Source organism: Charadrius vociferus, unplaced genomic scaffold (genome assembly GCF_000708025.1).
Source record: "Charadrius vociferus isolate BGI_N301 unplaced genomic scaffold, ASM70802v2 scaffold49, whole genome shotgun sequence".
Taxonomy (NCBI): domain Eukaryota; kingdom Metazoa; phylum Chordata; class Aves; order Charadriiformes; family Charadriidae; genus Charadrius; species Charadrius vociferus.
Window position 1 is genome coordinate 3,967,031 of NW_009661375.1, and position 24,299 is coordinate 3,991,329.

Below are 24,299 nucleotides of genomic sequence, written 5' to 3' on the forward strand. Positions count from 1 at the left end.
GTTGTGAGCTGGCTGCAGTCTGGGTGAATTGTCCAGTTCTGCAAGGTGAGCTAATGAAGCCTGGGATAAGCCAGCTTCCATCTTTCACCGGTGAGTCTATGGCAGTTAAAACTGAACTCCTTTTACAGGTCCTTATGTCATCTGAGTGTTTTCTACTTTTAATTTTTGGATATTCAACATGTAACTCTTGCAAAGCTTTTCTGGTAGATGCCATGGACATCTGTAAACTGTATGTGTTCTTTTACAGGTTGGTGATAGTGAATATGTCAAAGTCTTATGAGTAATATTGATTGCACATGGCATGGAAACCATTTCTAAGCTTAGATTTATATGTCTTTTTCTAAGATTGGCACATTTTCCAAGCTGAGGTCTCGAACTGTCTTAAATTTGAGAAGTGCTGATTTGTTGGGTTTGTTTTTTTTTTCCAGTAAAAGCATGTATGGCTAAAGACCCATTAAAAGAGGGTCAGGTTAATAACAGTTAGTGCATGCTGGCATATTGGTACTGAGACATCTTAGCACTTATGGAAAGATGGTAAATAAGGACTGGAATAATTGAAGGAATTTAATGGAAATTATTTTCTGATGGAATTTTAAACAACAAAAAAAGGTGGTAGGATATGCGTAATGGGAACACAGCAATAATTACTAGTTCAGTTCTTTGTTAAAACATTGGTATATTTGCTTGTGAGCAGGCTAAGTAAACTAATATTCATGATGTATTTAGATTTTTATTTTTTTTTAGGACTCTCCATGGTTTTTGTAATGGAATTATCAGCTTATTAACTAAGCAGTCATATTTGCCTTTTTATTATGCATGTAGAAACAGCTCTCTTTAGCACATGTCTTTTTTGAAGGAATTTACATTTCTTGACAGCTATATTTAGTCTGAAATGCTAATGTATTTTTGACTGCTTTTTTAACTATGCAATAGTGCAGTCCATTTAAAGGTGGAACAAATTTCTGAAACTTTTTTTACTTTTACTTTTGATAGGAAACACAAATGACACCCTTAAACATAGTGATTCCCCTTCTCTGCAGACTCTTTAACGTAAGTTAGAAGCCTGTATTATATTTATTTTACCTGCCCACATAACAGAGCAAAAGAAATTTAAAACAAATGCTATGTCATGCTGGGAAATGTAAATCAGGTGACAGATTTTGATCCTAACTCTGTGGGATACTATCAGACTACTTTGCATATATCAAAAGTGCACTGTGGCAGCTGAAGTTGAGCAGTCTTGTCAGTTGTGATTAACTGATGTCTTGCATCCGTGGGAAGCCTGTTGAAGAGTATAGGCATCCACAGAGATGTGAAGGTGGCTCACAACTGGAGGAGAACGTAGAACATAGAACAGGGAACTTAAAGCATGTGTTTTTTTCATCTAAGTGAGCATTGCAGAGAGACCTGTTCGGTCCTTGACTGTCTCATAGAACTTAAAGCATGTGTTTTTTCATCTAAGTGAGCATTGCAAAGAGACCTGTTCGGTCCTTGACTGTCTCAATATAGCCCAACTCACTAGGCTGTAGTTAAAATTAAAAAAGGAAAAAAAAAAAAAGCATGAAGAAGGACATACTTGCACCATTATAAATAATTCTAGTAGTAATCTCAGTACAATTTTTCCTTTGCCAGTTCCCAGTAAAACTTGTACATTAGTGCTCATTCTACAGATTCTTCATAAAAAGTGGATCAAGACCTATTATTGTAGTGGGTAGAATTGCCATGGGGTGAATGCAAGAGAGATACTACTAGAAAAAATTCAGATGAGTCTCAGCTTCTGTGCAAGTCTGTTTTAAAAGAAAGTAATACAAAAAGTGTGGCGGTCCTGCCATTTGGCTATGTGCTTCATATAAGCTGAAGAATTCTGTCTTTACTCCTTTATTGTGCTTTAATGAAAGCTCATGATCCTGTGTGCTAATTGGTATTTAACAAGCTAGTAGAATTATCTTTTGGACCAATGTTACAAAATGGGACAAATTAACATTTGTTTCTTATCTAAATTATGTTTCTACTTTCCATTTAGTTGCCTTAGTCTACCTTCTATCCTTTTCCGTGGCTTATGTTTGTCTTTGCCGAAATAACCTTTATTTTCCTGTTGCACTCTTCTTCCTTCCTCTGTGCTCTGTCATTCCCACCTGCTATTTTTTTTTTTCTCTCCACCTTCCTGCTTTTGTATTCCTTTGTATTTTCAAAAGTGAAAATGCCTGTATGATGAGGACTTCCCACTGTCTGAGTGCTCTACAAATACACAGAAAATACTATTAAACACTGCTTCCCAGCCCATGTTTACCATTGTTGAGGCTGACCGAAGTGGGATCTGTGACCGAGGGGGGACTTGCCATTACAGCAAAGCCCATCTAATAGCTGGCTTTGCTAAAAAGGGGCTTTACCCATCCTGTCAACTGTCCAATGTTGTCACCGTTTTTGTCCCGGTGCTTATCTGACCTGTGGTGACCTGGAGCAGGGAGCTTACTTGGTAGAGAACCAGCTTTGCTACAAAAGCTGTTAGTTTGGGGCCATTATAGTTTCCTGAGCATGGTGACCATAGGAATAAACTGTGCAGGGGTGGGAATGTAACCTCACCCTTTAACAAGCCGCTGCTTTGGGTTAGCAGTACTGTCAAAGCCTTCCTTAGCCTGTTAGTATAGCTCTGTTCTTGTTAGTGGCATGCCCACGTCTCAAGTGAACAAAAAGAGCGTGTTTAATTTTTTATATTATATATACTTGCACTAGGACTTTTACCTGAAATGTATATGTACACGCACATATATTTTAAAAAAAGCTTCTACCTGGAATAATTGTGTCCAAGAACACGAAGCATGACTGAAAGTAAAGATGCAGCCTTTCATTTCAGTCTTTGTAGCTAATTTTGAGTCCCTTAAAGCAGCATGCTTCACAGTGATAGACATGACAGGTTTCAGTAATATGCAAATATTTTTCTTGAATTTGTTTTCAGTACTTCATTTAATTTGTCTGTTTTCTTATTAAAAGGTGGGAAATTATTATGCTCTGTTACTCCTTTAGTATTCAATGATTTCTTTTTACAATTGTTTGTTCCGTTTTACAAAGTCCATTGGTGTAACTAGCTTTATTTTTGTGCAGGTCTTTAATGATAATGTATGTGTCCCCCCTTTTCTTGGACTGTAGCAGCTGGGAGTTTTTTTCAAAATACTGTCTAAAATGCTTTCAAAACCAATACATGATCTCATTTTGTTGTGTAAATTAGACTTAAAACTGCCTCAGGATTAAGCATAAAGCTTTTATTTCAAGGTAGTTGTTAAGGAATTGGGACCCATCCTCAATCCAAGCTGTAGCCTGCTAATGGGGTTTGATAGTAGTGTTGGCAGTTAATATAATCATGCCCTCTGACTGTTCTGATATAACATTCTTTAGCTGTAATTTTAATTTCCTATACAGAGTGGTACAGAGTTACAGCCAAGAGATCAGTTGGCCAGAGCAGATGAAGGAACTAAAGCAGGTCAGCAGCATGTGTGGCTGTCACTGCCGTAACAGTTGTCTTCAGCTTTGATTTCACAACTTGTGGAAGAATGTTGTACCAGGGTTGGAGGAGAGACTTTTGAGTGTTAAAGCTTATGTAAATATTCCACGAGATGGGGAACCAAATTTAGTCAGGATTCTGACAGCCCTAAATTTTTGAGGTACACAAGGAACGGTCAATCATGCAGAAGTCTTGCTGTGATGAATTGCGATGGGAAGAAGAATCTGTACAGAGAGGTAAGTGGTGCTATGAATCAACAACAAAAGGGCTGTGTGAGTGTCGGGAAAGGGTCAGAAGCCCGGAGTGGTCAGGAAGGTTTTACTGGGAGTTGCGTGCACCTTTTCAGAAGGACCAGGAACTAAAGCCCCTTTACCACAAATAAATGCCTGGTAAAGCTGAGGAGATAAGAGGCAGCATCTAGAAGCCTAGGAAAGATGCTACTTTGTGTTGGATTATTCTTTAAACTATTAATTTGATTTATTTTACTGGTGTTTTTTTCAGCACCTTTGAGAGCTGCTTCCTTCATCTAAGGTAGCTGTGGTTTGTAGGCTCTACTAATTACAAGGCAGCAGCAGTTTAACCATACTAATGAAAGTGCAGTACTGTGGATTGCCTTTCAACCAAAGCTGAGCTTCGGGAAAGACTGACTAGGATATACCTTTTATATGTGAAAATTAGGTGGGTCTTCAGACTTCTGCTGTTGGTTAGGGACCAGTTAAGCGATGCCATGTATATCCATTTCATTACATTCCTTCTGGTGAGGCATACGCGGATTGCATAAGATATGTTGTGGTGCTCTGTTAAATCCTATGTCTTTGGTTTTGTGCAGATCTTGAGCATAGACAAATCTCAAAGTCAGGGCGATTAAGCTAATTTAAAAAATAATAATATAAATTGTATATTAAGTCCTAGCCAAAGTCACTCTTTCAGGAAACACATGTACGTGCATTTATACATGTCAATGTAAGGTGTGAGGTTTTTTGCCGTTAAACTGTTCTTATAAAGAAGTAGTAGTAGTAATAGTTTGGGTATTGGTTACCAAGAAGCTCTTTGTAGCTATAGCCAAGTCTCACCTGTTTATTCATATCTTCAACTTATTTCAGCTAGAGATTCACTGTAGGTGGGGGAGGGAGGGCTTTGAAATGTGCTTTATTCCCTTTTCTCCTCCTAGTCACTTCATTCTGGGACAGTAGTTGAAGTGCTTGGATAGTCCCTGGTATTTCATTTGTGCAAATACAAAATACAGCAGATACGTGCTGTGAACACCCTCAGCAACACAGGTGAGGTATCTTTTAAACTTGTCCGTCAGTGAATCCCAGTCTAGTTTAGGAAGATCTGTCAGAGGCGAGTGGCTCCTCTTTAAAATTTTGCAAGGACTGGGGGGCAGTTTGCATTCCTTCTCTTTACCTTTGTCTTGTGAGTATTGAAGATCACCTCTTCCAGTGAGTTGTCACTTACTTTGTAGAACCTTCTGAATGCTTAGCAGCAAGGAGTGCTGTTACTCTAGCCAACTGTAGCATCATCAGTCCTTCTCTTAGCAAAGTTCTTGTATTTGGTCTGATAAAAAGAGAAGCTTTCAGTTATTATTTGTCTGCTGGGTGCTTCAAATGGTGTGGAAAACATGGTTGATGAATGAATTCCTTAAAATGAAATCTCTGCTTGGGTTCAGTCTACACTAATAGATTTATTTTTTTAAATAATTTTGCGTAACATTTGAATAAGCTGGCATTGTTAGTTTTCAAAGCCTTGAAGGGTTGTCAGGAAATCACCAGAATTACTCAGTAGTTTGTGTACTTGCCTTAGATTAAATGTTGTGGTTTTTTTATAAATCATCTTTCAGATATTTATTTTGCGGACTAAATCCCATTGGAAACTACCTTCTTGTCTTGAAAACATTGAAGACTAATGTCTGGAGCCAATACTGACATTTTTTTCTTGTTCAGAACATCTGTGGCATCTGTTGCCTTTTGGGTTTTGGTTTCCTTTGGACTGTATATTGCTAAATTCTTGCCTATTTATTTTGCACAGCTTACGGCTGTTGGGACTAACACAATTTCCTGCTTCTAATGCATTTGAGAGGAATATTTGTAATGTATTGTTAAGTTCCCTTGACCAAAGTACTGATGAATTTGTGTTTTCATTATGCTTCAGATTAAGACTTAAATTCTGCAAGTGTATAAATGGAGTAATAAACAAACTTGAGCACTTGTATACTCCGGGAGTACAGCTTAAACTTTTCAGAGTTTATTACTCATAATACTGTTTTTATATGTGGACAAAACTGGGTTTTTCTTGCTTTTTCAGTGAATTATGCTTTTGTATACACAGCGAGACAACAGGATTATGCTAAAACACTCTTAGGTCAACCTTCAAAAGATACATTTCTGTAAATATCATCCTTTTGACACAGGATTTCTACTTTCTACTACCAGGAGCTTTTATTATTACATCTGGAACATGCAGAAATAACTTAGCTACTTCTCTGTGTCTTTAGGAAAGCCCACTTCAGTACATTTTATTTCTGTGTTTGTACTACCATTTTAGGTAGTATTCAAAGAATTGTTTTGAGTGGCTTAATGTTTGTTTGCTTTCTCAGAAATGCTGTCCCAGATTCAATTCAAGTAGTTTCCACAATAACTCTACTGATATTAAAATCCTTTCTAATTCCACTACCAAGAGCTAGCAAAACCTTACTGTGCCTGGGGAAAGCACTGGATTTTTCTTGTGTGTCTTATTAAAAAGAGGGTTAATGTGAAATTTATGCTACCGGTACAACTGCAGGTGCTAAGCTGGACAATAATGCAGTTTAAGGTCCTTGATCTTTGTTGGTGTAATTGTCACCTAACTTCAGAGGTAGTTAACTTTCTTATATTTTTGTGGAGATTGGAACATGGACAAGAACGACATATGGCAAAGTTTTTTCTTAGCTGCCCATGTGTGTGTGAATCAACCAACAAAGTTATGTAAACAAATGTATGCAGTCTATTTGATTTGATATGTTTCACTATTTCCTTTTTTTTTTTTTTCACCAGCTGGTAACTGTGATCTCAGATACAACTCCTTCGTGTGTGAGGGTCAAAGAATGAGTAAGAGCCTGTTAATAGAGGACAGTGGGAGTTGTAAAGAAGGAAAGACAGGAATAGAGTCTGCCTGAGCATTTTTCTGTTCAGCTTTGGCAGTTCTGTAAAATGGAGCAAAGGACGAAAATGTTGATCCTGGCATTTGCTCTGGACAGTTCTGATAGATTGAGTTGGATGATAGTAAATAGTCAGCTGGGAAGGGATGGTTTCCGAGTGGTGACCCTTCACAAACTTGTGGGTCTGAGATTCTGTGGAAGAGCATGATGTGCTAGCTGTAAATCAACTGACAAGGAGTATCATGTCCTTGTGGCTGAACACAAGTGTGTATGTTTGCTGTGCAAGGGTCCTTCCCGGTGTAGGATGCATGGAGAAAAGTGGAGATTCGCTTTAATGGCTCGCTGTGTCCATGGAGAACATAAGTTTCTAGAATAGTTAAAGCTAAATCCTGAATAATCAAAATAAAGTTAGTTTGAATGTATTAGGTGAGGCAGTGTGGATTTTAAGGGAGTTATCTGCTATACTTATCTTCTAACTGTTTTTTTCAGTGGCTGTAGGAATGTACCAGTCAAAGAATATTATTTTTTTTTTTTCTTCTGTGGCTAGTACAGACTGTTATAAATCTTTTTTCCTTTTTCTTTTTTCTCCCCACTCTAGAGGGAAGTTTCTAAGCAGAAAGCTGAGGTGTGGATGTTCAACACACAGGCTACTCTGCACAGGCTTCATCACTGATGTAGAGTACTTGAGGTTTCTTCACATTAGCTTTCAAAATAGTATTTCTTGCACTTGAGTGTTGCTGGTACCCATGTGAAGAGTTAGCAGTAAGCGTAAACAATGTGCATGTTGCATAGCAGGTAGCTTATAGAATCTGCAGAAGACGGATTTTGATTCTTTTATATATAACATGCATGTATAGATCTCTGCCTGAATGTGTTTTTCCCTTTGTGTGCATATGTAATTATTTTTTATTTCATTTTTAAGGATTGGACCTATCCCATGAGGAGAGAGATGCAGGTATGATGCACTTTCACTTATCATTTGAGTCAAACCCCGTGGTGTGTTCAGAAAAATAAAGTGCCCTACAAAAGAGCCGGTCTCAAAATCAGTCTTTAGGGGTGAAGTGTCAGGCAGCACCGTGGGAGAGACGTGCGAGGATTGCCAGCTTTGAGTGCAGATGTGCTTGGATCTCTGTTGTCCGAGTACTTAAAAAAAAAAAAAAAAGTAATTTTGTCCTTTTTCTTTAGAATACACAAAGTGCTACATTTTTGTCTGTGAACATTTTCAGGAGATGATTGCTCAAAATATATTGGAGCTTTGCTTTTTAACTTAAATTTGATTGGAAGCAAGTGTTCTCAAGTAGGATGGACAATTAAAATTTTCCTACCATGGTGTCAGCCAAATCTTTGCACAAGATAAGATCTACAGACCTACATGTCTTCATTGGTGCAGAGAGAAATAGTTAAAAATTGGTATTTTCCTACTACTAGGACAAAGCTAGAAGACTTACCATGCGTGTATCTTTTTCCATGAGAGCGATTTGGATTTAATTGCAAGACACGATTATATACAAAGTTAGAGTTCCTTTCATTTGATCTGGGGCTGGGTAAGATGTAGTAATCAAACTGGAACTTAGTCCAAATAAAGGACTTGATTCCTTTTCCAAAACAAGATCTCCTGCACAAAGATCATGTTTCTTTTATTTTGCCAAACCGATTTATTTTTTTTTCCCTTGTCCTGTTATAAATAAGACTTGATAACACATTTCTCACTAATATGTAAATTAATTGTTTCTGTGGCCATAGTTTTGAGTTGAATGCAATGTATTATTTCAAATAACTTTGAGTTGGTATTAAATGTCTGTTTTTCTGTCCCCTAGGAGATTTTACCTGGGTTATTTTTAGGCCCATATTCTTCGGCTATGAAAAGCAAGGTATGACTTTTCAGAATAGTATCTAATAAGGAAACTTTACTGTGGTGATTTTATTACTGTGGCGATATGTTCAAGTGTTATCTATATAGACGTAAAGTTGGCTAGAATCCTGAACTGGAACATGAAAGGTGCCAGTGTAGAAGTAATACCTGGTGCATTTATGGGATAGTCCTTTTAGACTGCAGGATTATCTGACTGGGGCCAGCGTCTGCATTTTCCGTAACAAACTTGTGAGAAAACTGAAAAAAGAGCCCCGATTTAAATTTTTTTTTCATGTAGCTTGAAGTTCTGCCTGCATTTGTACACACACGTGCATGCTCTCTCAGTGCAGCTAATCAGCTTTACCTACTCCTTACAAACCAGATAAAAGTGCAAGTTTGAAGTGACTTGCACACTAATTACAATGAGCATTCATGTGTGAGGTTTTTGTATTAGAAATTGAGTCTTATAGTTAAGCTGGAATATAATTTTTTGTAGAAAAAGGTAAAACATTTGAGACTTGCACATTACCAATCAGGCGATCTGTTTCCTTTGTTAAAGTGTTGCAACACAAATCAGAACTGGGAACTCACACGCATGCAGTAAAATAAGGTAAATTGCACCTACAATAAAGTCAAACACTGCTAAGACAAAGCTTGTATCTGCAAGCTTACCTCATAGTTTAAATGATCTTCCTTCCAATGGTCTGATTTGAGCATGAATCCAATGCTAGCTGAGAATTACTACATTGTGTAGGGACTTGCAATTTCAGGCAAAGTGAAAGGTGGGCAGAGGCAAGCAAGTTCATTGAATGCCTTCTTTACTGCCTGTTCTTTTTGTCATTGTTAGGAATGCATTTTCTTGCAGCTCTTAATGCTTGTGTTTTGTATGTTTGAAAGTCAAAATTTTTCACACTATGCTTTGAATACTGGGTAACTAGCTCTGTTTTGCCTTAAGGATGCGATATAGCCCTATTGTGTATTTAAATGTAGTTTTTCTTTTTATTACTGTGCAATAGATGGATTCAGTAATTTAAAAAAAAATCTGTGTTTTTTCTTTTTCCACAGCTACCTATACTTCAGAAACATGGAATAACCCATGTGATATGCATACGGCAAAACATTGAAGCAAATTTTATTAAACCAAACTTCCAACAGTTATTTAGGTGAGAAATGATCATAACATGTGGACCTGTAAACAATGAAAGGTCTTACTTTTAAACACCTTGTTCTGTATTGAGATATTTTTTTTACGTTAGTGTTCTTTCCAAATATTTTAACGTTGTAAAGGCTATGTGAAAAATGTGCGAAGGTGTAGGAAGACTCTTAAATCCAAACCATGAAGTTTATTCATCCCGCTAAACTCTATAGACAAGTCTGCAAATGAGAAGTATCCATTAGTTTGCAGTAACTGTCTTCAGTTTTAAAGTTATTAGTTCTGAGTACAGTTTGTCTTGCTAATAAAACATTTGAGGTAACTTAATCAGAATATGTGTACCTCTGAAAGAATTGCATAGAGCCGCAGGAAAGAACACTGGCCCATGTTTATGAACTAATGAGGAGCACGTGAGTACATAGTAGGATGCTTTCAAACAAAGTTGAGTCATCTGTAGCATGGCACTTGTGAATTTCTTCCACTCTCAGAGGTGATTTTGTCAGGGGATGTTGGGGAAGGTTCCTCACTTCCTTCCTCATCAGGACAGCTCCAGAGGTTGCTTGACTGTAGAAGTTCCAGAGCTCAGACCAGAAAGTGAAGGCAGGAGGGTGATGCTGGCTCCCTTCTGCAGGTCTGAGTATTATAGTGGGGTTGACTCAGCTGTATGTGTACTGGTGGCAGCAGCTCAGTGTTATTGTGTACTCATAGCAACTGTTTTCATTGTAGGTATTTAGTCTTGGATATTGCAGATAATCCAGTTGAGAATATAATACGATTTTTCCCTATGGTAAGTATTTGTGTGTTAACGTGAATGGTTTGGGAATGGAGTTGCCCTGTAAGACTTTTCAGAGCTAACAGATACCAGTTTCGTGTTTGGGATGCCCAGCCCAGCATGGGCTATGAACTCTTAAGTAACCTTATTGCTGCCACTTTAGTAAGCATAACTAACTCCTTTTACAACTGAGGCAGGGTTGTAAGAGCTGTATCTTATTATTGTCTCAAAAAAAAAAGACACTGATCTCAAACCAAAGAAATTGGGTCATAGGAGAATGCTGGAGAATTTGGCCTGTAGGAAACCTATTTTTGGGCCCAAGAGCACTTACATCTCTTGTATTAAATACTTTTTCTGTTGAATTTGTGTTGTAACTTGTTGGTGTAACTAAGTTTTACAGCATCTTGAAACATGTATACTGTAGAGGAATTAAAAAGTAACTTTAAGTTAAACGGTACCTCTTACATACTGACCTGTGGAAATAGAACAAATCCTTAGTTTTGAGCTACGGTTTTGTGTCATTATTTTAGGTTAGTTTGTAACAGAGCAAAAGCATTTTGTTTCTTCCCCCACCCATCAAAAAGCTCTTCCGGTGTCCCCGTACGTGGTAGAGGTGGTCATGTTTTTGCAGAACAAGGTGACAAATCAGTTGATGAGTTGCAGCTTTTCTAAAATGTAATACTGTTTGATCAAACAACATCCTTTGCAAATCTCACAGTTACTGCCATCTTGGTTGTGTGTTTTGGTTGTTGGTGTGTTTGTTAAGATTGTTGGTGTGTTTTTTTAACAACCATCTGTGTTGGTGTGTTTTTTAAGAGTCTAGTCTTAGTTTTCCCCACAATAAATTATTTAACTTTTGCTTTTCATCTGATTAGCTGTTTCAACCTGGCAGTATCGCACAGACCTTGCTAGAGGATGTCTCACCTTATAGATTGGTTAGACCTACTTTCATAACTGAAATATCATTGGAGAACTAGGAAGACGCAGGTGTCAGTAGAGTGGTCCAGGCCGTATCGCTGTTGATGCGTGTGGGTTTGTGTTGTGGTTTTGGGTTTTGTTTCCGCACACTGCCCACCCCAACTGTTAAGCAAAGATGTTTGGAAGTTACTTTTTATTATAGTGGCATAACATGTGATGTGATGATTGTAAAAGGCATGCATCCTGGATTTTTATGCATTTTTGTTTCTAACTCTGCTAGTTTTTCACTGACAACTTTATGGATAGTTAAAATTGCAAAAGAAATATAAATGTCCAGTTGAAGTGATGTCTAAGTCTGTATAAAGAAAGTGTATTGTCATTGTATATAAAGACTGATACAAAAATCCTACCAAATTTAAATGCAAGTAGCAGTAACATCTAAAATCTGAAACTTTGAGTCTTGTAATTTTTTTCTTTTTAGACTAAAGAATTTATTGATGGAAGTTTACAAAGTGGAGGTAAAATCATATTAACTTTTTTCCTTATTTACTAACACGTTGTTAAAGCTTTAAAACTAACTTAGTGGTATGTATTAGAGGCTTTTAAGTATGCGGTTTTCTTAAATTTTGGGTTTTATTGTGCTTGACTTGAACTATATTATACAAGTTCAGAGCAAAGTGTTCTTTCCTTTTGCTTCTGACTGGAAAACAAACCTTTTTGTACATCTGTTTGGTTTTTTTTCCACTTTAAACACAACTGTGTTCTGTGCATGACATGAGGGTTTTTTTGACACCTCTCTAATGTAGGGCCTTAAATCTGCATCGTGGTCCTGGAACGTGGATTCTGTTACTCAAAGTCCTCAGAGGAGCAGGAACCCATGCTTCTGTATCGCAGGGCAGTAATGGACAGAGGGTAGTTAATAATCCAGTGTGAAGTAAGGCACACCTATTATTCTTAGGATGTATCTTGCTACTGCATAGTTCTCCATAACAAGGAATGTAGTTTACATTTCTAAGAATTTTCTTCAGTCTATATAAGTATGGTTGAGTTTGTGTTTTTTTTTTCCTTTTTTTTTTTTTCTTCTTCTCAGGAAAAGTGCTTGTCCATGGAAATGCAGGGATTTCTAGAAGGTAGGAGACTATACATCCTGCTTTTTTTTTTTTTTTAGGCGATGGAAATATATTTTACTAATTGTTTTGTTTCTTTTCAGTGCTGCCTTAGTTATTGCATACATAATGGAAACATTTGGGGTGAAGTACAGGTAAGAACAGAGTGTGGTCATGTAGTTAACCATTTGCCTGAAAATGCTGAAGAGAGAGAGTACTTTAGTACAGATAAGAAGTCTGATAGGTCTGTAGGTATTCATTCTTTAATTCAAGTTGTGTAAGTAAATAATAATTTTGGATGGAAGGTAAATAGTCATGTATTAATGCATAAGCCAGTTGTTACCTACTGAGACTGAGTGAAGACTTTACATGGGGCAAACTGTTCCATTTCACTGCAGGTTTCTTTGCATCCTTTCTTTAAGAAGAAGTTAATGCTAAAGGGAACAGGCTGTCAGCCTATGTAGATTGACACTGTGCTGTAAAACTATAGGAGAGGCCCCAAGAGGCTGTTCTGAGGAGTGTGTTGAAAACAGGCCAGCAAGCTGAAGGGTGGGGGTGGGCAAATAGTATTTTACAACTACTGCTTCCTATTTTGCCCAAACAATTTCAGTTATACAAAACAGTTCTGAGGAGTGTTTAGAGGTTGTATATAAGAACTGATAATCGGAAGGAAGACCCCTGAAACTGTGGAGACTTCTGTCATTGTCTGTTTTCCACTGAAGTATTTTCTGTCTCCTTCTCTTCTTAAGGGACGCATTTACTTATGTTCAAGAAAGAAGATTCTGTATTAATCCTAATGCTGGATTTGTCCATCAACTTCAGGTGACTTTTTTTCTTTTTTCTGGTCATAACTCAAAAGCCATTTGATGAATCATCTTCCTGCAAAACAGCTGTTTTTACTTAGGCTTAACATTTACTGTATAAGTATGCTTCAAGTAAATGTCAGAAGCCATAGTAGAGCTTGGGAGGAAGATGAGTGGGTACCCTAGTTCATTAGATTTAAGCTTTAGACAAAGCCAATCCAGGAATGGAGGAGAAATAAAAATCCTGTTTTGTGCAGTGATTAAGAGGCTCTGAAACAGCTTAACTGGTGACTAAGGAAACTGCAAAGTGAGCGTTGTGGCACACATCAGTGATGCTTCTTGGCACTTGCATTCATAGGTGATGAAATTCACAAGTCTGAAACAGCAAACAGCAGCATCATGAAGCTGCTTTATCATGTTCCAGGAGTCTGTTGGGTGCGTGACAGGCAAACATCAGGACAGTATGTTGAAACGGATTTGCCGTCTCTGCTAGTACTTAGGTGGCTGGCAGCAAGATGATTGAATATCTCTTGTGTTTGTGTTTGGTTTTTTTTCTAAGTAACTCCTGTGAGGAGTAGTTGTGTGGCACTGAAGGTGTGACAGGTCACTAGAATGCAACTTCAAGGCCATGTGTCAAGGCCGTTTGTCCTTGTGACAAATCTCTGAAGCTACTGTATTCTGAGTTCGGTTTGTTTCTACTGTCTGAATTGCCTACTGGGAAAAACAATGAGTTCTCTGAACATTCTCACAGAATTTTTTAAATGAAAGTTTACTCTCTTCCTTAAAACCGTTTCTTGTCATCCTTTAAGTTTTCTTTTTCTCTGTCTTCCTGACAGTTTTTCTCATTTGCATCAAAGCAACAAAGAACCCTCCTGCTCTAAAATCTCTGCCTTACTATGAGATACTGTCTAGTCTGTCCTAGCGAACTCTGAATTGGTCCATCTCATCCTTACAAAGGATTAATAGCGATATGTATTATTAAACTTTTTCAGGAATATGAAGCCATCTATCTAGCAAAATTAACCATCCAGATGATGTCACCGCTGCAGCTGGAGAGATCCCTCTCAGTTCCACCTGGTACTACAGGTCAGAAGCCTCTTCTGGTGTGTGTGATGCCGCCTCTCTTACTTGTTGTTGTGAGGTGCCTTTCGCGCCCTCAGCAGCAGTGAATCTCGAACTTCTGGGAAGGAGATGGCTGCAGTTGGTGTGCAAGCCATGTTCAAAATTTAGTATGCAGTACTTAAATATTCTATTCTCCTATGGTTGAACTTTCCTGTGTTGTTGTCTGCACTTCTGTGACATACTAGAGAAGGGCCCTGCCTCTCCCTGAGTTCCCTAGAGGAATCAAGAGTGACAGGCTGAAAGCAGCCAGTGTTCATGACATAATCACTGCCCTTAAAATTAAGGCAGTAGCTCTGGGGGGGGAGGGGGGGGAAGTTTTGCTGTGCCTTTAAACAGATAACGAGATTAGGGTATGTAAAAAATCTTACCTTAATCATAAAGAGGTGTGCCAGTAGCAAGCCCTGCTAAAAGTCAGTGAAAATGGAGTTTGGGGGAAGCTGTAAAGGGAGTACAAAAAATGGTGGGTTCCAGGAGAGTTCTCTTCTGTGTGGAGAAGTGGAAAGGAAGAAGAGTGCTGTCAGCAACTGGCTGTCCAAAAGCTGAATGTCTTCAAAGGGTCCCTGCAAAAAGGCAACAACAACTGCCCTGTAGTCCTCCTCACAGCTGCGTATCGTTAGAGCTGATCTTTTCAGATGTCTCCTCCTTCCTCTTGCCTTTTGCAGGAAGTTTAAAGCGAATGCACGAGGAGGATGAAGAACTTGGAACCATGCAAGTGGCAGCAGCACAGAATGGATGATGCCTGAGGACAGCACTGTTTGTATTGTGAATTCCTGCCAAGAAAGGTGAAGAAAACTAGGGAAAAAGAACTAATAATGCAAAACGATGAACACACACACATAGCTTCTTTTCAATTACATGTTGCTTTCAGATGTAAATCTGCCTCTGCAACACACTAAGCATCATTTTTAAGATGTTGGACTTCTTGAATGAATAGATGGCACTGATTGTTTTACTCCTTTTTTACACTTTACAGTTTTATTCTAAACCAAGATTTTTGGACTTGCAAAGAGGTATTATTGCAATAATGCACTTTTCATACTTGAAATTTCTTTATTTGTATGATATAAAGTTATTACTTTAAACGAAATGCAAGCTGGGGGGGATTTGTTTATAAAGTTATTTGTGTAATTTATAACAAGAGACTTTAGTAAAGAAAAAGTTTGCTAAAACTCACTTTGTTCTCAGTATATATTATGGTCATGCTTGTAGAAATGTGCTTTACAAACTGCGGTATGAGCTACCGGCGATTGAGCAACAGCAGTGATCTAATCAGTATTTAACTCTTTATCTTGTTACAAAACCTCATTATATACTGAATTATCTTGAGACTGACACTCTTGAAACCAATTTAAGAGAAAATACTGCTCTAAAAACTTCTACTTGTTTTATGCAAGTTAAACTTTAGCAGAGCACTGATTAATTACTTAATCCAGCACATGACTATTTTATTAATACAGAGGGCAGCTACCAATTTTAGACACATCAAGACCAAATTCTTTCAGCTAGCATTAAAATGTTGCTTGTTAAATTAGTTATAGGTTGATTTAACAAGTTGAACAAGCCAGTATGGTCCATTTTTCTACTAGAGTAGCGCATCTTCTAACTGGTATTGAAGGAGTAGTTCCCTTTGTAGCACAATACTTGCATCATTTGAGGTAAAAATTGGGTTGGGGTTTGAAAACTGATGCCCGAAGCACTGGTATCAAGACCAGCTCTTCTAAAGCATTAGAGTCAGGTGAGGCCATGTGCTTATCAGTGCTTTAAAGTTTTCAAATTGAGAATTGCCAAGGTGGTTTGTGTGGCTTAAACTCTTCTGACTTCTCAGAAGCTCTGCGATAACCACTGGTTGTGCAAGTGCAGTCTCAGCTCTGCATATTTGATTTGTTTGCCAGTTGACCTGTTGCATAAAAGATACAAATGAAATGATGGCTCCTTTAGAGCACTGGTGACTGACCAAATTACAAAGCTGTTAGTAGAACTTGTGTATTTGGAAAATCTGAGCTTGTAATTAGACTGTATTTTAAGAGGGAACACGTGGGTTCAAGAGAGCTGAACCAATATACAAGACCTTTGGAGATCTGAGCAGCCGGCCATCACCCTGTGCTCTGGTATGGCTGTGTGCAAACAGCCAATGTCCTCTGTCAGCCTCAGACGAGGAACCTGTGCTGAGGGTGACCCTCTGAGGGCAGGTCTCTCTGAATTTGAAGGCGTGAATCAAAACAGTGAAGCCATTTCGTACTGTGAGGATCTTTTCTGATGCTGCCTTTTGCTGGAGGATTGTCCAGCAGCTTGTTTGCTTTTTGGGAGCTCTGCCCACTTTGTGTATTCAGGGCAAGCTGACCATGCCTCTGACTTGCTGGTCTTTGCTTAGTCACTGATCCTCTGCCTTGTCTTGCAGCTCCTGGGAAGGGGCAGTCCCTCCAGAGCAAGGCTGAGCTCCTGGCCTGTGTCAAGGCTCTTACAAGTAGTTAGCAGATTCTGGTTTGAAAGTACTGCCTGGGTTAAAGCATGCTGCTCCACCAGGTGTCGGTGAGGCCTGAGGAGGAAATCCTCCTGCAGTAGGTCAGGGCTTTTAGCTGGGCCAGGAGTCCTGGGTGAGCTTTACAGTGTGTTATTTTTTGGCCTCAGCTGATGACAAAGAACCATGTGGCAGTTCGCTCACCCCTCCAGTAGTTGTGGGGGAGAATCAGAAGAAAAAGGCAAAACTTGTGGGTTGAGATAAAGGCAGTTGAATAGAACACCAGAGGAAAGAGGAAAACAACAACAGTAACACTGACAGAGGAATGTACAAAACATGATTACTCTACCACCGCTCACTGACTGTATCTGGGAACCCCAACCTGCTCCCAAGCAGGGACTTCCTGCTCCCTCCCACCAGCCAGCTTCCTGGCTATGGACTGGGCATGGCTCACATGCTATGGAATACCTGTGTCCTGTGCCAGATCCTTGGAAAAACTAACCCTATCCCTGCCGGAACCAGGACACAGCCTAATAACCTTCTGTGGAGTGTGAAGGCCCTGGTATGCTGCATGTGGGGAGGGTTCATAGCATCAGTGGAGCTGAACCAGCTTTCAGCAGCACTTTCCCTTCACTGCTGTCTGTCCTCTGCCACCTGCGTCAGTGACGGAGCAGCGCAAAACCTTCAGAGAAAAAAATCTTGTAAGAAATGTATGATGCCTTAGGAAGTTTTTCAGCTTGAAAAAAGGAAGTGTTACTGTTATCTCCTTAAGAATAACACCTTGTTGGTGTTTAGCTGACCGTCCGAGTGTGCAGTTCTGGTTTTGCAGTTGGAGGGCTTATTGTGTGCTGTTGACTGACTCTCTTTAAAAGAATGCTTCCAGGGCTGTTGGGAAATACATTCTCAGACATTTCACCGCTTACGCCATGAGGCTACCACATGGCTGCAGTGGGGTTTGTGGATGTCTGTCTCTTGCACAGCTCATCAAATGCTGCCAGCTACAAGCTTTCAATTAAACAAGGATGGGAACCAGGACTTCTGCATAAAGTTGCTTTCTAGTTCAGCTCCCTTGGGAAGGGGTAGGGATGAAACACAGACAGAAGAACACTCTTGATTCATTTAACTCTCCCTTGCCAGAGAGGCTTGTTCATGTGTAGTCTGGTTCTGTTATCTCACTGAGGTCCTGGTGCTTCCCTGGGGAGACTCTTTCACAAACTAACAAGTTTCATGACTAAGAATTTTCCACCAATCTTATTTTTTTTGTGCCATTACCCCCTGCTGATGCATTCTACAGTCATTCTGGTCTGTCCGCCTGCTGCCTTGCAGATAACAGCCTCTCAGATCCTGAGGGATTCTGAGATTAGTTTTCCTCATGTATCTATTATTAAGCCTTTTATTTAAAACTTCTTGAGGTCTGTCTCATTTAGCTTACTGGCCAGTAGGTGTTTCAATTACTGCTTGCTTGCTTTCTGGGGTTGAGGTGGTAATTGGCAGCAGGGGTCCCTCGCTGTGGCCTTCCAGTGTCAGCAGAGGATGAATTTTCTCCCTTCTCCAGGTTCAGACACAAAGCTGCAGGACCCAGATCTTTGGGGAGCCACAGCTGTATGTTAAGGTGCTGGAGTTCCCTTTCCAGCCTAGGGGAAGCAGAGTGGAGGAGCTGGAGAACTCCTTCTCGTGGCAGGACAGCTGCCACCCAAAAAATGAAATCCTAGGGAGGGTAATATTAAACATCTGGAGAAGCTGGTAGTTACATTAGAAGGCATCATGCTGTTGGTTCCTTTGTTCTCTGGAGGTGAGTCCTGCTCCTTCCTGTTAAGCCAATTGTACTGTAGATAAACAGGGCTTCTTCAGTTTAGGAGATGCGTAATGTACTTTAATACCACCTATTGCTGTTAAATGCTGTTAATTTGTGGCATTTTCCATTTAAAATACACACCTGCATGCTAGGTGTTCTTCCACCACAGTGGTGTCTGTAGGCCCCCAGCCAGGGTAGTACCAGCTCTGTGGCACCTGCCTACAGTCTGTCAAGTGTCACTGAGCCCAGTGTTCCCTCCAGAGGAATTCCCGATGTGGGAATTCCTGATGTGGGAATTCCCATCCCAGGTGTCACACAGCAGGTGACTGCTGTTTCCAGAGGGGTGGTAGCTTGCCAAGGTTGGGAGTGTCACCTTTGGTACAGAACAAAGAGCTCTTCAAAGCTAAAAGGGATGCTATAAGCTGAATTCTGCCCAGCGGAGGCATCATCCTGCAGCCACAAAACCAAGCTGCCACCCTAATTAATTTATAGTGATCTAAGCTGGGTCCACAATCACCCGCTCCTCACTTGTACTAATCTACTCATTAACGCTTAATGGGGGCCTAGAGCTATTTAGATGGTATAGATATCACAGACTTCAAATAATCCACTTTAAATTAGTGGAAATGCAAAATTAATTAAAACTGAAAGGCAAGAAAGTCCACCTCAGTCATATGGGCCCAGCATAAATCAGTAGCTGATTTTCTGCCATTAGTTCAGCGTTAATCCACTTAGATCTTCTGTCAGAGAGAGGCCATCCTTGGAAAGACGCATATGTGCATCAGACACATGCCTAAAGTCAATATGGAGTCTACAGAAGTGTTCTTTTCAGTCTAGGGAAAGGATAACGAAGGGCTTTGCAGCAGGTGGTACTGTTCTGAAAGACAACAGTGAGAGACAACAACTCCCTCTGGATACCCACCACTAGGCACAACCCAGCAATACAAAAACCAGACCAGATATCTTTGTCAGTCTTCATTTATTTAGCTTAAACAAAGATTTTTTAAAAAAATAATCAATAAATAAAACAGACATCACCAAGGGAACACTATATTGAGTGGAGTACCATCAGGAACATTAAATAGAACCCCCACCACAGCTTAAAGTAGCTCTCCACACCACAATGAAAGAACATTTTGTAAGGCCGAACTGTTCACAAACAAGACTGGCTGTTCTGTACAAACCTTCATGTATTTATAATGCCCTATTCATAGATGTAGGATTTGTCACTCTCTTTGCACAAAACACTACTGTTGAAACGAGGGCTTTGTACATTATTTGCTTGCCATCACTGGCAAAAGTGCTAAAATCATTTATCCGATCTTATAGCAAGAGGGATGCTCCGAAGCAGCGACACTCCCTCGGGATCAGGACAGGGGATTTCCCTGCTGGTTTGCTATGCCGTAGGCACAAACCGTCACCACCAGAACCGCAGCCCCCCTGGCCATCAGGAGTTCAAGTACAGCAAGCTGGCCAGGTGCATTTGGTGAAGCTGAATCCCAAATCATGTTCCCACTGAGTACTAGCCAGAGCCCCGCTCAAGACAGGGTGTATGCCGTTTATTCCAGTTTCTCGGTTACCTTTCCCCTGTAACAAACCATTGGATTAGTCTGAAAACACATAATTATCCTGAAAACAAAGTTATCAGCTAAAGTGCAGGACCCCTGCAGTGAGAAGTACACATCCATTTTTAGACTCAGAACATCAGCTTTAGCCCATAAGGATTCTCCCCTACCCGCACAAATAGTAACAAATTCGTTTTAAAACGGTGCCTATAAAAGTTTAGGCACACTGGTAACATCGACAGCACGTCCGGGAGCTTCCGTGGAAAGGACAGAGCAAACGCCCGTTCTGTGTCACTAACTGCGTGAGAGAAGCATCATCCCTACCCAAGCCACGTCATCCTCCTGTGAAGTACAGACAGCAGAACAATCCCGCGAGCTGTACTTCGGCTACCAAGAAAAGAAGCGCAAACCTTTAGAAAAATACAATGCAAGAAAAAATTTGAGATAAAAATATAGACCTTTGGTTAAAAACCATCCCTTTAACAAGAGTCCTTTGTAACTCAGCTAGAACAAAAAAGCTTCACTTAGACTGAACAGTAGTAAAAATTAGTTCCAAGAGCTTATTTCCTAACCCAAAGGACCCTTCTAAATTGTCAGGTTTGGGGTTTTTTTGCAGGATTTACACATTTGATGTTCATTATTTATAGGGATTGTTATATTTGCAGCAATAAACTATATAAATTTTCCACGAAGAGAATGTTTGTAGCACAAGCTCCTCCACCAACAGTCTTTACAAAAAAAACCCATCTGGAAGTTCTTAATTAAAGAACCGTTGAAACATGTAGTTTTCTTCAGATACCAAATAGCCAAACTTCTTATAGAAATCCACATTTTTCGGCAGACACTCAAGTGTAATTTTGTAACAGTTCAGTCTCTTACTTAGCAACGTCAGAGTGGACGTTAATCTGAAAGAGATAGAAAACCAACAGTTAAACGAAACTGCCCCAAATGCTGGCTCAATTAACATTTAATTAGCTTAAGTTATCAGACCTACAATACTGAAGTTTTACAGCCCTCTGCATTTTTCCTTCACTACGCAGGATAGAAAAAAAAAAAACAAACCAGAAGAAGAACAAAGCACCAGCATCTGGCAGACAATTTTATGAGACTGTTACGAGCGCCTCTGCCAGCTGGTGATACCTTCTGCCCCGGGGGGGCCCTGCCCCGCAGCCAACCTGCCCAGCTGCAGCCCTGCTCTCCCCGGCCCGCCCAGCTGTCTTTGCTGGCACCCCTCAGCGCGGAAAGCTGCGGGGGGACGGACAGAAACCAACGGGGCCGGGGCTGGCTGCCCTGCCCGCTGTCGAACGGCAAAGGTGGCGAAATACTTACAGTTTACCAAGCTGCCTTCCTCTGCACTCCCCGCTTACTACTACATCTTCTATCCTTCCTCTCTGTGAAGACAGAAGTGAGCATTAGTCGAAGAGAACACTGTTGAGTTGGTTTCCCCACTGCGCTATATTTCACGCTTGGATTTTCTGCTGTCTAGTTTGATACAGCCCCTGCAGGGGTCGACATGCTGATAATGCCCCTTCCAGCACCCAGTGGGACCCGCAGTTGCAGTTCCACCACAGCCGTTCCACCCTGAGGGATCTGTATCTCTCCAGCTCCCTGTTTTCACACGTCTATCTGGGACTGCACGACAGCAAGATCCTCAGCCATCTGCTCCGTCACAACCAAGTCTGACTAGTTCAAAAGCTCACTGGGAGGGAGAACAGGACAGACATCATTGCTCTTTTTCCTAAAGGAAAGCCAAAGCTTCCTTTTACTATTTAGCTGAGCACCCAAGGATGGGAGGTGTTTTTAAAATGCTTTTGTCACTGCCTCGACAGAAGGTACTTCATCACACAATAACACCATAAAAATAACATGCACGGGGTCTGGGGACAGGATCTTCTTCCTCACTTTACAGCTGCAGCGAGAGAATATACCTTTGCACAGGAGTGAGTGAACTTATGTTCTATCACCAGCGTTGCCGTAGCAACAATCTGTCCAAGATTTGTGTCTTCTATGACAGTAACGTAGTAATCTCCAGACCTCTTCATGTGCTCAAAGGTTTCTGTGGGAGCAGACAGACAGCAGCAGTCACCGTTAATCTCACATTAAACTGCTGCGAAGTCTAACACGTGCAGCAGATTCTGAATGCAGATCACTGCAGGGTTCAGGATCACAAGATGCGCCCCAGACCCCTGAACCTGAAAGCCCCGGTGTCAGCCTAACCCAGAGACAGAACCAGGAAAAAGTAGAAATTAAACAAACGCCTTTTCGTCAGCTGCCCTCCTGCCCCAGCGTCTCTGCGCATGGGCACTAGGGTGAAGGTGGCAGCACCTATAAGTTTTCTTACATCTCAGTCCAACAGTGAAGCAAACTCAGGACGCCGTTGGGCGATGATCAAGCCTCTGCCCTGCTACCGGTGCTGCAATAATTCAGCCAAAACAAGCCGCGCCCACAGCCCCTTCTGCCCAGTTATCTAAAGTTCAGGCTAAAAAGCGGGTAATACAATTCAGGCCCATCCCAGCCAAGAAGCCCTTGGGGATAGCTGCCGCTGGATGCAACGCCAAGTGCCAAAGGCTGCCTCAGGGGACCTGAGCTAATAAATCCCTCTGGCATCAGGCAGTCAGGAGCCTCACACCCAAGTAGCTTTGCTGTCACCATCAGTATCCTCTGGTTCCCAGCAACCTCTATGGAAATGCTGAGAAATAATGATATACTCACTGATAAACTGCTCTGGGCTTGCAACTCCAGTTTCAGTCAGCTGACCCAGAACCTTAAAAAAGCCTGTTATAAAAGAAGGGGAAAAAAACATAAGCCCTCAGTCAGGGTCAGAGACACACCGTTAGCTCCAAATAGCACAGAACAACCCAACAGGGCTTGTTTGGAGAGTTAACATCCCCATCATACCATCCATATCAGTCATACATCCAGGCCTGCACTCTGCATGTTACAGAACTAGACTGCAATCTTAAAATCAAACTCCCACCTCAAGCAATGATGAAGGATCAGCTAATGCATCAGCAGCAAACTGCAGCTTGAGTGCAGAAGATGCATACATTCAAGAAAGAAAAGTGTAAGCCTGTAGTTATGGGATATTAAGCTGTATGGTTCAGAACAATCTCTTTGTCTGAGTTACAGAACTGAGGAAGTCTCCATGCACTAAGAAGAATATGCTGCTTCACATTACTTTAATGTTAAAGGGAACAGTATGAACAACTGTACTCCCTCTCTAAAGCTGTGATGAACAGGAAGCTGTGGAGTACATGGAAGATTTGACTTGAATTTTAAGATTGTTTTTGAGGTTATTAAAACAGTAAAACCAATTCTGAGGATCACACAGCACCAATCCATGGTGCCAAGTGCTCAAATTCCTTACCGATAAAAATAACCCAAATCAGATAAAATGAGCAATCCTAATCTATTGGGAGATAGTGCAGAAATTCATATTATCTACTTCAGCGCCCAGCTTTTGGTTTTGATGATCATTAAACAGGATTCTACCTCGATTTAAATCAGCTGTGCAAAGTGGTCTCAAAACTAGGCCATCTCCTGGATCTAAAGGAGAAATAGCAGGAGAAAACGTCGTCGTGTTCTCACTCCAGTCAAGTTCATGCAGAATATTTGGGTCAAACATCGGCGTGTCGTCAGGCATCACGGTTGCAACAGGCATCATGGCTGCAACAGGTGTTCTGGAACAGAACGCACATGGGTAAGAAACATTTTGGTTTGCTCCTGTTTTCATCTCTAAATATGCTATTTCCCCCGGTTCTATCATGCCATGTGATGTTCCTCAGGGACGTAAAGAAAAGTGAATGAAACCAGAACTGCTGTTCGCTTTATCTGCGACTGAAGCTCCTCAACCTTCACTGGACTAGGCTGCTGGGTTAAACAAAGAGTGCACGCACTGACACCGCGCACATTATCTAAAGTCAACACATGTGACACTTTTATGTTCATCTGGGAAGTTTATTCTCTTGGAAAAAACCAACCAGATAAGACACTGACTAGGATATTTAACCTCTACAGCCCTCGGAAAAAGGAAAGCATCTTGCACTCTCAAGAGTGTTTACCGAGTATAGAGACCATTTACATTAGTGTTTCATTTAAAACCAGTGGTAGGAATAGTGTA

The 24,299-nt window shown here is 40.5% G+C and overlaps 2 protein-coding genes across 3 annotated transcripts; one reads left to right on the forward strand and one right to left on the reverse strand.

The window, feature by feature from the left end:
* The first annotated feature begins 3,699 nt into the window (after nt 1-3,699).
* Nucleotides 3,700-15,468, forward strand: STYX (serine/threonine/tyrosine interacting protein). Of its 2 annotated transcripts, none has more exons than XM_009893898.1 (11): nt 3,700-3,735; nt 7,558-7,590; nt 8,453-8,506; nt 9,553-9,650; nt 10,367-10,427; nt 11,812-11,848; nt 12,421-12,460; nt 12,541-12,591; nt 13,186-13,258; nt 14,232-14,325; nt 15,024-15,468. In XM_009893898.1, the coding sequence occupies exons 1-11, from the start codon at nt 3,700-3,702 to the stop codon at nt 15,095-15,097; spliced, it is 651 nt and encodes a 216-aa protein (XP_009892200.1). In that variant the 3' UTR covers nt 15,098-15,468. The 2 variants fall into 2 exon arrangements, with proteins under 2 accessions (XP_009892200.1, XP_009892201.1); XM_009893899.1 differs by lacking the exon at nt 3,700-3,735 and adding an exon at nt 7,252-7,260.
* A 5,154-nt stretch (nt 15,469-20,622) lies between these two features.
* GNPNAT1 (glucosamine-phosphate N-acetyltransferase 1) lies at nt 20,623-23,873 on the reverse strand. The gene is made up of 5 exons (XM_009893900.1): nt 23,672-23,873; nt 22,892-22,954; nt 22,108-22,235; nt 21,509-21,570; nt 20,623-21,084 (listed from the first exon to the last, which is right to left on the reverse strand). Exons 1-5 carry the CDS (start codon nt 23,841-23,843, stop codon nt 20,937-20,939), a joined length of 573 nt encoding a protein of 190 aa, XP_009892202.1. The 5' UTR covers nt 23,844-23,873; the 3' UTR covers nt 20,623-20,936.
* Nucleotides 23,874-24,299: the final 426 nt, after the last annotated feature.

What these genes read in the sequence shown, in the direction of transcription:
- GNPNAT1 (XM_009893900.1), bottom strand. Translation starts at nt 23,843, where the DNA reads ATGATGCCTGTTGCAACCGTGATGCCTGACGACACGCCGATGTTTGAC. An exon ending in CACAGCTGATTTAAATCGAG is followed by an intron (nt 22,955 to 23,671) that starts GTAGAATCCTGT and finishes CTTTTATAACAG; the next exon opens with GCTTTTTTAAGGTTCTGGGT. An exon ending in GGAAGGCAGCTTGGTAAACT is followed by an intron (nt 21,085 to 21,508) that starts GTAAGTATTTCG and finishes TATCTCTTTCAG; the next exon opens with ATTAACGTCCACTCTGACGT.
- STYX (XM_009893898.1), top strand. Translation starts at nt 3,700, where the DNA reads ATGAATTGCGATGGGAAGAAGAATCTGTACAGAGAG. An exon ending in AGAAGAATCTGTACAGAGAG is followed by an intron (nt 3,736 to 7,557) that starts GTAAGTGGTGCT and finishes TTCATTTTTAAG; the next exon opens with GATTGGACCTATCCCATGAG. An exon ending in TAATACGATTTTTCCCTATG is followed by an intron (nt 10,428 to 11,811) that starts GTAAGTATTTGT and finishes TTTTCTTTTTAG; the next exon opens with ACTAAAGAATTTATTGATGG.